The sequence below is a fragment of the Mus musculus genome, chromosome 2 (assembly GCF_000001635.26).
Source record: "Mus musculus strain C57BL/6J chromosome 2, GRCm38.p6 C57BL/6J".
In the NCBI taxonomy this organism is placed as follows: Eukaryota; Metazoa; Chordata; class Mammalia; order Rodentia; family Muridae; genus Mus; species Mus musculus.
Window position 1 is genome coordinate 69761077 of NC_000068.7, and position 12351 is coordinate 69773427.

Consider the following 12351-nt stretch of genomic DNA (forward strand, 5'->3'; position numbering starts at 1 on the left):
GTATTTACTAAGCATAACAGGCTCTAAAGAAAGATAAAAAGTTGTGAACAAAACCCTAGAATGAGAACCGTGGGGAGCAGATGCAGTCCTGAGTGAATGCATACTGTTGCCATGAGCACCGACACAATGCCTCATGGAGTAGCAAATCCAGAAAAATGTCCATGGCAGTTTCTTCCTCCTGGATACTTACAGCCTCAGACTGCTTCCCTACAGACTCCCTACAGAGATGAACCAAGCCTGATTCCTTATTCGGCTGTATGTAATACTGCTCCTGTTTGAGCTGTATATAATAAACCTACTCCTCACTTCAGATGGGTGAAAGAGAGGAGCTGAGTTTCCAGGCGGTTGCTGGTGTGTCTTCATCAGAATACATGGCCCACTGGATCCCTGCTATTCTGTATGTATGTCTCAGGTTTCTTCTTTCCTGATGCCCCATAAGCTCAATCCTTAAGCCATCACAGCAGAGAATCACAGAACAGAGAGCCTTAAGCTAATTTCACACTTTTACTATGGTTTTATTGTGACGCCACAATGATCATTTATTTATTCCTGTCTGATGACGGAAACCACTTAAGAGAAAGGAATCCAAAAGGAAGTCTGTTGCCTATTTATCTGTAAAAATGATGGGGAAGTGAGAATACTTACTATTTGCTGAATGTGAGCATCCTGAATTTCCAGTTTCTCTCTGGTCACTTTGAGGCTTTTCTCCTTTTCAAGCTCCTGGAAGATCTTATCTGCCTTCAAGACAGCCTGCAATTGTTCCTTAGCCTCTATTTTCCTTTGTCTTTCTTCTTCCTCTTTATTTTTCATCTAGATGTTTAATGGCAAAGGAAAAAAACCTAAGTTTTAGCAACCAGTTTTCATTACAGAGGAATCAGAACGCTTCAAGCGCAGAGCCAGGAGCAGTGTGAAGACAGAGAACTATGCCTGTGGCTGGCTTAGATTGTTTTACTCTCTTGAATAGCAGAGGCATACTTAATGAAAGTGTAAGAAGAGTAATGTAGATCAATGTCTTTGATGAAAACCAACAACACACACAGTTGTGGGGGGTAATTCGTGCCTGTAATCTCAGCAGTGGAGATAAGGAAACCGAGGCAGGAAGATCATGAGTTCAACCCTCTGAGCCTGGGCCCACAGGAGACTGTGGGAGGGGGACAGGAAGCGGAGGAGCAGGTAGAAGAAAACACAGGAACAGAAGAGCCAGGTCTGAAGTACACAACTACTGGCATGGTAACAATTAACTGCTAGCATGTTTAGGAGCCATGTATGTTAATGTTCAGACAGACATGTAAGGAATAAAGAAGGAGATCCATTTACTAAGGTTAAGAAATACAGAAAAGGAATCGGGTAATTTATGGGGCTTTTCTTAAGACATTTAAAGGAACATACAAAGCAATCCTGTCTCTTAAGCTGGTTCTGAAGAAGAACTTGTTGTTTTGTATCCATAAATAGCTTGGCAGAGGGAAGGTATGGTGATTTGTGTATGCTTGGCCCAAGGCATGGCACTATTAGGAGGTGTGGCCTTGTTGGGGTAGGTGTGTCACTGTGGGCATGGGCTTTAAGACCCTCCTCCTAGTTTCCTGGAAGCCAGTCTTCTCCTAGTTGCCTTTGGAACAAGAGGTGGAACTCTCAGCTCCTCTAGCCCCATGCCTGCCTGGGCACTGCCATGCTCCCACCATGTGATAATGGGCTGAACTTCTGAACCTGTAAGCCAGCCCCAATTAAATGTTGCCTTGGTCATGGTATCTGTTCTTAGCAGTAAAACCCTAACTAAGACAAGAGGGGAAGGGTGTGCTGGAGAAATGGCTCAGCAGTTAAGAGCAGTAGCTGCTCTTCCAGAGATCCCAGGTCGGGTTCCCAGACCCCGCAGCTCACAACCATCTGTAACTCCAGTTCTGGATGATACTACCCTCTTCTGGCTTTTGTGGGCATCAGGCACACACATGATGGACAGATTTACATGAAGGCAAAACATACATATAAACTAATAAAATAAATGTAAACAAATACCTTTAAAAATAACTTGTGTGTAATTAACTGATAGTCATACCACCTTCAGTATAAAAGTAAACGGTTTGGGCAGCCAGTGAATACTGGGTAACCAGGCCTCTAGCTTCTGCAGATCAAAGAGCAGCCTGTAACCAATGAGGTCACAGGTCTCAGAGGTCAGCACTGGGGCCAGGCTTCAGCTCCAGTATGTCCAGGGTCCCCTGAGGGATTAGACCCTAGGTCGCAGAACTCCGATTTCTGAGGTTCCGGCACTCATCGCAGGACCTGAACTCTCTGTTGCCATGGTCCCAGAGGTTATTTGCTCTGTAACTATAGCCACATCCCAACATAGTAGACAAGCTTCACTGGGTTTGGGTATCCCGCCTCCAGCGGGTGCATAGAATCCAAAGGTATGATCAAGATTTGACTCCATCTGGTCACCTTGGTGCTGAGTGTTCAGCCCTATCCTTGCTCCTGTGGGCACATAGCCAAGACAGGCTCACTTCAGCAACTCATTTCAATATTCAACAGCAGCTTTCTCCAGTCCCACTAGCTGAACTTTGAGATATGAGTCACAAGAAGCAGAATATCCTAATAGGCTCAGAATAGAAGGAAGAAAAAAATCTACTTCAACAGATGTATAAAACATGACAAAGCAACATAAAGTTGACACGGGTACTATGCATGTCCCATCACCTACCAACTAATCAACTAACCAACCAACTAACTGCCTGTAGCGTGTAGTTTTTGCTTCCTTGCTTTAAGCCCCAGGAGGACTGGGCTACTAGCCCCACCCAGGCTCCCTTAGATCCACTGATCACACACACACACACACACACACACACACACACACACACACACACACATTAACTTACTTTTCAACCTGCCTTATGGGTCAGTTGTTGGGGCTTCCAATGTCCTGAGGCCAGCGCCCTTCCTAACACTCCTAGCTCAGCACCTAACCCTTCCTCAACTTCAGTCGCTCAGCTTTAGTTGCATTTCTAGTCTCCTACCTGGAGAAGCAGCCTACCCAACCCCCCCCCCCCACCCCCCTCTGCCACAGATCTCACATGGCTGACTGACCACATTTTCTCCCGCCAAGCATACTGGAGGCAGAGGCAGGCGGATTTCTGAGTTCAAGGCCAGCCTGGTCTACAAAGTGAGTTCCAGGACAGCCAGGGCTATACAGAGAAACCCTGTCTCAGAAAAAGAAAAAAGAAAAAAGAAAAAAAAAAAAAAGAAAAGGAAAAAAAAAAGCATACTGAAAATCCTCCTCTCTTCCCTGCATCTACTAGGTGGTTCACAAGGACCCAGAAGTCCCGCCTATTCCTCACAGCTTATTGGCCACTAGCATCTTTATTGATGGATCAAGAACAAATGGAGAACAGGACCTTAGCATCAGAGCCACCCCCTACAACTGCCTACAAGGGAGTCAAAACTTAATGAGAGCTGAAATGTCTGAGAAATAATTTAGTTTTATGTTCAAAAGAATTAACAACCCTATAGAAGAGTCAAAAAGGTGTAAGAATTATGGAAATCTATCCAAGACCTTGACAAGACAGTTCCAAAGTCAACAACAGTCAATCAGTGGCAAAAGTTCAAATGTAGAAGAAAATTTGGCAAGGAGATTGAAACATTAAAAAAAAAAAAACAATCAAACAGAAATTCTTAAGATGAAGGATGGCCAATTAAATAAAAACCACACAGGTGCCATTATTAACAGACAAGTACATACATATGCAGAGAAACTAATTTCAGGGTTGGAGGACAAAGGTGAAACAATAATCCAACAAAAATATATTCAGGAAAAAATGACTGAACACAAACAATATTTCCCAGATGTCTGGCATATGTTCAAGAGGCCACAATGGAGAATTCATGGTGTATAAGAAGGAACAAAGTTAAAAATGCAATAGACAGACTATTTAATAAAATCATAGCAGAAAACTTTCCAAACTTACAGAAAGAAGCAGGCATCTAAACAGAAGGCATATGGAACTCCACAAAGACGCAGGCAGAGAAGAAACTCTCCACATCAGAAATACAGAGTAAAGAAAGACGTCTAAAACCAGCATGAGGAGACATCAACTCACACACAAAGGCACAAATACCTGCGCTACTCTAGACTCTTCATCAGCAATGACAAGAGCCAGACAAAGGTTTTAAGACAAAGACAAATTGAAGCAATTCATGACAACAAGCTGGCACTGCAGAAAGTTCTCAGTGGAATACATCACAGGAGAAAGATGAAAGACAGCCTGACTACAGATAAACTAGACATGGGAAAGAAAAACCCATGCCCAGAACAGCCACCCCAGCAAACCCTCATATTTAGTGTGGGAGAAAGGAAAATACCAATAATTTAGCAAAGCAGATCACTCAACAAGTTTATATAAAATAACAAAGCCCTTTCTATGGTAAATACTTAAGTGTAAATGGCCATAACTCATCACTAAAAATATTCAAGCTGGATTTAAAAAAAAAAAAAGAAGAAGAAGAAGAAACACTGGGTGATGGTGGTGTGTGCCTTTAATCCCAGCACTCAGGAGGGAGAGGCAGTCGGATCTCTGTGAGTTTGAAACCAGACTGGTTTACAGAAAGTTCTAGGACAGTCAAGGCAACTAAAAAAACCAACCAACCAAACAACAAACAAACAAACAAACAAACAAAAATGGTCTCAAAAACACAAAACAAAACGCCCAAATAAACCAAAATCAAGAGCGTATATGGCCTCCAAGAAACACACTTAGCTAGAAAAAAAATCCTCAAAACTTAATATCAAAGGATGGAAAACAAATTACCAAACAAACAAAACATGGACAAACAGGCATAGCCATCATTCTATCAGACAGGGTAAGCTCTATACCAAAACTAATTAGAAGGGGCTGGAGAGACGGCTCAGAGGTTAAGAGCACCGGCTGCCCTTCCAAAGGTCCTGAGTTCAACTCCCAGCAACCACATGATGGCTCACAGCCATCTATAATGAGATCTGGGACCTTCTTCTGGCTATGCAGGCATACATGCAAACAAAACATTTTATACATAGTAAATATTTTTTTAAATTGTTTTTAAAAATAGCCTTTCCACTCTGCCGTTCTCCTGTATAGGAGGCAGCCATGGTGCCCAGCCGGAATGGCATGATCCTGAAGCCCCACTTCCACAAGGATTGGCAGCAGCGAGTGGACACTTGGTTCAACCAGCCAGCGCGCAAGATCCGCAGACGCAAGGCCCAGCAGGCGAAAGCGCGTAGCATCGCCCCTCGCCCCTCGTCCGGCCCCATCAGGCCGATCGTGAGGTGCCCTACAATGAGATACCACACCAAGGTCTGGGCTGGCCGGGGCTTCAGCCTTGAGGAGCTCAGGGTGGCTGGCATCCACAAGAAAATGGCTCGCACCATCGGCATCTCTGTGGACCCGAGGAGGCGAAACAAGTCCACGGAATCACTGCAGGCCAACGTGCAGCGCCTGAAGGAGTACCGCTCCAAGCTCATCCTGTTCCCCAGGAAGCCTTCTGCCCCGAAAAAGGGAGACAGTTCTGCTGAAGAACTTAAGCTGACAGGACCTGTGATGCCCATCCGGAATGTGTACAAAAAGGAAAAGGCCAGAGTTATCACAGAAGAAGAGAAGAACTTTAAGGCTTTTGCCAGTCTCCGAATGGCCCGTACCCAATGCCCGACTCTTTGGCATCCGAGCAAAAAGGGCGAAGGAAGCTACAGAGCAAGACGTTGAAAAGAAAAAGTAATGCGCTGTTGGAGAGTTGCAATAAATTTTCCATAAAATAAAAAAAATTGGAATAGATAAAGGAAAACACTAATGTTAATAAAAAAATAATTTATCAAGAAGATATAACAGGGGTTGGAGAGATGGCTCAGTGGTTAGGCACTGACTGTTCTTCCAGAGGACCTAGGTTCAAATCCCAGCACCCAAATGACAGTTAACAATTGTAACTCTAAGATCTGACACCCATACATACGTGCAGGCAAACACCAATACACATAAAATAAAGGCAATACATTAAACAAAAAAAGATACTATCTTTAAAAAAAAAAAAAGAAGAAGATATAACAAGTATAAATTTTTGTGCTCCAAATATTGGAACCCCTAACTTCATATAACAAACATTAGAACATTAAAAACCACATAAGTCTTAACAAAATAATAGTGGGGACTTCAATACTTCATTCTCAGACTTAGATAGTTCTTCCAAACGTCCAAATAAAGAAGCCTCAGAGACAAACTCTATCGTTGGTGGATTATAACAGACATATGCAGACTATTCCACCCAACACTGTCTCAGCACGGGCACTTTCTCCACATCTACCAAGAGGTCACAAGCCAAGTGCCAACAGATGTAAAAAAAAAAAAAAAAAAAAGAACCTGAGACAATTCCTTGTATCTCATCAGATCGTAAGATGTTAAAATTAGAACTAAACAATAAACTATAGAAACCACAAAAATACTTGGAAACTAAACAACACATTTTTGAATGAACAGTAGGCTATCCAAGAAATCTGAGAGGAAATTTAAAAACTCCTAGACATAAACGGTAACCTTTGGGAGGCAGCAGAGAGAGTCACAAAGAAGGGAGTTTATAGCAACAGTGCTCATGTGTCAAAAAACCTGAGAGCTGCCAAATAAATCCCTAATAATGCGCCTCAAGGTCTTAAAAACAAGTGTCCAGTCCCAAACAGATAGATGGCAAGAATTAATAAAGATTATCAAATAAATTAATGAAATTCAGATTTAAAGACTAATTAATACACAAAGTCAATCAAACAGTTGGTTCCTTGAAAATGTTATGCAAACTGACAGACCTTAGAAGGGAGCAATCAAACTAATAAACAAGATACAGGGTGTCACTACAACTGATTTCAATGAAATACAGAAGAACATCATTAGAAATTAATATGAAAACGTATATACTCTGGAAAGCTGGGTAAGCCAGAAGAAATTCTAAATGCATATCGTATACCAAAATAAAACCCTGAAGATATAACTTAAATAGACTGATTACAAGCAATGAGATTAAAGCTGTTGTTAAAAGCCTTCCTTCAAAGAAAAGTTTACAACCAGCTGGATTCACTGCTGAATTCTATCAACTTTTCAATGATGACCTTAGACCAATTCATCTTACTTCATAAAATAGAAAGTGAAGAAACACTATCAAATTCTTTCTTCGAACCTAATATTATCCTGACACCAAAACAAAGTAAAGATACTATAAAAGGAAGAAAAAAATGAAGAGAAAGAAAACAAGAAAGGAAGGAAGGAAGGGAAGAAGGAAGAAAAGAACAAAAGAATGAAACTAAAGACTAATTTCTTTGATGAGCAGAGATGCAAAAGTTCTCAGTAAGATACTTACAGCCCAACCCCAGCAAAACATTAAGAAAATTATACATTATGACCAAATGGTCTTCATCTCAGAGAAGGTAGGCTGGTTTAACATGTATAAATCAATAAGTGTAATAGACTATGAAAATAAATTTAAGGGTAGAAACTACATAGTTTCAATCAATGCTGAAAAGGCATTTAAAAAATTCCAGCATGCTTTCATGATAAAAGTTTGGCGACTTTAGGAATAAAAGGAACATAGCTCAATATCCTGAAGGATATGCAAAACAAAACTACAGCCAACATACTAAGTGGAGACAAGCCAACAACATGTCTGCTAATGTCCGGAATGAGACATGGACACCCATTCTCCCTTCTCCTATCTGACAGGGTGCTTGGGATCTTAGCTGCAGCGATTAAACAAGACAAAGGTACAAAAGGAATAAAAGTAGGAAAAGAAGAAGTCAAACTACCCCGATTAGCAGACAACATGATTATTTAAAAGATCCTGTTGAGTCTACTAGAAAATGTTTGGACCTAGTAAACACAGTAAATGTTGCAGAATACAAAATCAACACAAAGAAAACAATAGCATTCATTATACAGCTCTCAGAGAAAGAAACTGGGAAAAATGTCCCACTCAAAATAACTCCAGCCGGGCGTGGTGGCACATGCCTTTTATCCCAGCACTCAGAAGGCAGAGGCAGGCGGAGTTTGAGGCCAGCCTGGTCTACAGAGTGAGATCCAAGACAGCCAGAGCTATACAGAGAAACCCTATCTTGGGAAAAAAAAAAGAGAAAAAGAAAAAGAAAAGGAAAGAAAAGAAAAAAACTCCAAAAAACGAGTTTTTAGGAATATATCTAGCTTTATAAAGAAGTGACAGACATCTGCAACAATGGAAAGACATCTTATGCTCTTGGATTGGTAAAATTGATATTGTGAGAAAGGCTATCCTGCAAAAATAAACTAACAGGTTTAATTTAATATTCATCAAGGCAGGCATGGTGGCACACACCTTTAATCCCAGCACTCGGGAGGCAGAGGCAGGTAGATTTCTGAGTTCAAGGCCAGCCTGGTCTACACAGAGTGAGTTCCAGGACAGCCAGGACTACACAGAGCAACCCTGTCTCAAAACAAACAAACAAACAAACAAACAAAATCTAACAAAATTCCAGTGTTGTATTCCATAGGTTTTAAAAAAACAAAACAAATATTTTTTTCATATGGCTACAAATGACCAAGAATTGATAAAGCAATCATAAGGACTAAGAGCACTGGAGACCGTGCAATACCCAGCCTCTATTTATACTCAGAGTTACAGCAGCAGAGCCTGGTGAAGCATGAACGTGGACAGATTAGTGGAAGAGAATAAAAGACATAGCGATAAGTGACAAAGCTGTGCCCACCTAGGTTTTGACAAAGGAGGCAAAAACATACAGTTGGAAAAACACAGTCTATTCAACAGATTGTGCCAGCAAAAGCATGTCTCTACCTACAGAAAGGTTAATTACATTATCTTTCACCTTGTACAAAAATGAATTCACAATGGATCAAAGGTCTTAACTGAAAGCCCAAAATACTAAATTTCTAGAAGGAAACATTGGGAATACTCTTCAATATACTGGGGTAGGCAAGAGATTTTTGAATAGAATACCAATAGCACGGGACTAACCCCAGAATCAACAGGTGGACTCCCTGAAAAGAAAAGGAAGTTGTAGAGCAAAGAAGACAATCAGCAGAACTAACAGACAGACACCAAAAGGGAAAAGATGTTCATTAGCACACTTCAGACAAAGGGCTAATATCCCGAATTTACAAATTGCAGATTAAACAAGGAAGCAAAATTGCCCAATCAACAAAAGCAAATGAACTGAATAGATACTTTCAGAAAAAGAAAAGAAAATATAAGTGGACATTACTGTTTTTAGAAGTATATAAAATCCCTAGCCATCAGGGAAATGCAAATTAAAATGACTTTGAGATACCACCTCACCCCAGTCAGAATGGCCATCATCAATAAATCTGACAACAAATGTTGGAGAGAAAGGAAGCCTTAGTCACTGCTGGTGGGGGAAGGGAGGGTACAGTCACTGTGGGGACCTGCTTGGACATTTCTTAAAAAGTTAAAATTGAAAGACCATATGACTCAGCTATTTCATCCCAGTGCAAATATTTAGAAAATTCCATAGAAATATTTATATCTCCATGCTTATAGCTGCTTCATTCATTATAACAAAAGTTGAAATCAACCCTAGTTTTTCATAGTTCAACAGATGAATGGATAATGAAATTATGTTGTATATATTCTAAAGAAAATTGTAATCTGAATATGTGCAAGAAACTGGATAGACTTAAAATGGATAACTTTAAGTGAGGTCACACAATCCCAGAAAGGAAAAAACCGGTTCTCCTCATGCAGAACCTAACCAATAAGATATGTGCATGTGGCTACAGTAACAATATACGTGTGGATACAGTGTATCATGCAGGAGAGAGGACAGGAAAAGTAAACATTAGGATGGAGGACAGAGGACGGACTGATGCAGGTAATGAGCATGCCTGTGAAAGGAGAGCGAGCCCAGTGTGTGTCTAGGTCTAGCTGTCATGGATTAGCAGTTTGGTAGAGGACCAGCGCATGAAGATAGGCTCAATAGTCAAAGTGTAGCAGCTAGAGCCAGTGTGGCGTGCCACATCCTCTCTTCTAATGGCTTTTCCAGCTGTATAGGACTTCGTCCAGGTGCATTGACTTCCGGTCTAGTTCTTTTCAGTGGAGGACTGCTTGACTGACTGACTGACTGATTTATTTATTGATTTGTTTTTTTTAAAGATTTATTTATTTATTATATGTAAGTACACTGTAGCTGTCTTCAGACACTCCAGAAGAGGGAGTGTCAGATCTTGTTACAGATGGTTGTGAACCACCATGTGGTTGCTGGGATTTGAACTCTGGACCTTCGGAAGAGCAGTTGGGTGCTCTTACCCACTGAGCCATCTCACCAGCCCCTTGATTTGGTTTTTGACACAGGGTTTTTCTGTGTAGCCCTGGATATCCCGGAACTCACTCTGTTTAGACCAGGCTGGCCTTGAACACAGAGGTCGGCCTGCCTCTGCCTCCCCAGTGCTGGGATTAAAGGTGTGCACCACCACACCTAACTGGTGTTAGATGATTTTTTTGGGAAAGGATTGTTTGTTTGTTTGTTTGTTTGTTTGTTTGTTTTAGAGCTTTATTATAGAAATGCAGGGGAAAGAGAGAAGGTAGAAAGGGAGAAAAGAGAGAGAGAGAGAAGAGAGGAAACAAGAAGACAAAGAGAAAGTAAAGAGGAGAGACGTGAGAGAAGAGAGGTGAGAGGACAAAGGAATAAGAGCGGAAAGGATTTTTTTATAAACAAAAAAGTTTAAAAGTATTTATCTCAAAAATATAAGAAGACGGTTTATATACTACTGTTCACATCTCGGTTAGTTTTTTGAGAGAAGAAAAGAGGAAGGAGCCCTGGCAGGAAAGTCTCAGATCTATGCTATGTAACTGAGTTCTTTACCACAGAGGCTCTATATTCTGCAATTGCTTTCAAGTCTGCTTGATTTTTTTCATGTTTTTCTTTTTCTCTTTTCTCCAGTTCAGCATCAGCTTCAGAAATATCTCTAGCAATAATCAAATCTTCAGTATCAAGTTTCTCTTTTATTAGTTTACTTAGGAAATTATTTATTCTTTCTCTCCGTTCTTCCATTAGCCTGTAACAGAACAACCACATTTGCCAAGTCACCCTGAACAGCTCTGTAATGGAGTTACAATACTTTCATTAAGGAATCTGAAATAATTTAAAATCATCTAAAAAAATTGTGGTTCCCTTTATATATAGTTATATCAAGTAGAAATTAATTTGCTATACACTTTAAAAATTTAATTCTTGAGATAAATAAGGAAATTAATTTCATAACTACAAAGTAGCATGTATACTAAAAATTTCCAAGTGAGCAATATGTACAATATAATCACATGTATACTTGTTTAAGAAAAGGTGTTGAGGGCTGGTGAGATGGCTCAGTGGGTAAGAGCACCCGACTGTTCTTCCGAAGGTCCGAAGTTCAAATCCCAGCAACCACATGGTGGCTCACAACCATCTGTAATGAGATCTGACTCCCTCTTCTGGAGTGTCTGAAGACAGCTACAGTGTACTTATATATAATAAAAATAAATAAATCTTTAAAAAAAAAAAAGAAAGAAAAGGTGTTGAAAGATATTGACAGAATGTAAAAGGTCACAGAAGCCCTGAAATTGGCAAAATAGATTTCATTGTTAGCAGAAGTAGCTTCACTGATTTAGAAAAATAGAGGTGCACAATGCTCTGGCCGCTCCTCGAACCCGTGTGTCTGCCAATGTTCTGACCATTCCTTGAACCCAGGTGTGTGCCCACTGCTGCACCTCACTGCCAGGTGTTTGTGATATTGGTTGCTAAGATAGAGTCAGAAAATCTCCCCAGCAACCATAGCCCGGCCAATCCTGAGTTGCTACACCTGCACCAGACTCTTTCCTTGTACCCCTCCCATACCCATTTCTTGAGAATAGACATTGTTTAGATCTGGAAATCCCCTACTCCTCCCTCTCCTTTCCCCCCTGAGGGCCTATAAAAACTGGGACCTCTTTCCCCTCGAGGTCGACTCCTCTACCCCTGCGTGAGATATGAGTCATCCCCAGAGCTCTGGCTTTCCCCAAATAGAGCCTCATGTGGTTTGCATCAAGCTTGGACTCTTGTGAGTTCTTGGGGGTCCACTATTATCCCAAGGCCTGAGCGAGGGGCTCCTCTCAGGGTCTTTCAGTGTTAAAACTCTTCACAACACTGGAAGATACTTTCATGTATGCCTGCATGTGCTCATGAGTGTATGGGTGAGTGCAAGTGAAGACCAGAAGCTGATGTTGCAATTCTTCCTCTATAGGTCTCAGCATTTTTATTTTTTGAGACAGAGTTTCACTATGTAACCTTGGCTAGCCTGGAACTGCTGCGTAAAGCAGGCTGTCTTCAAATTTACAGAGATT

General features: G+C 40.9%; 1 protein-coding gene and 1 pseudogene across 6 annotated transcripts in view; one reads left to right on the forward strand and one right to left on the reverse strand.

Annotated features, from left to right (window-relative positions):
* The window catches only part of Ccdc173 (coiled-coil domain containing 173), a 32226-nt gene that overhangs the window by 3685 nt on the left and 16190 nt on the right, over nt 1-12351 (reverse strand). For 5 of the 6 annotated variants that reach the window (XM_011239823.1, XM_006500324.2, XM_006500322.2 and 2 more), the window contains 2 exons: nt 10856-11048; nt 646-810 (listed from right to left, as the gene is read on the reverse strand). In XM_011239823.1, coding sequence (XP_011238125.1) covers nt 646-810; nt 10856-11048 — 358 coding nt within the window. The remainder of the gene's footprint in view (nt 1-645; nt 811-10855; nt 11049-12351) is intronic. The other variant, XR_001783196.2, reaches the window with a different exon arrangement.
* Nucleotides 5077-5717, forward strand: Gm13623 (annotated as a pseudogene).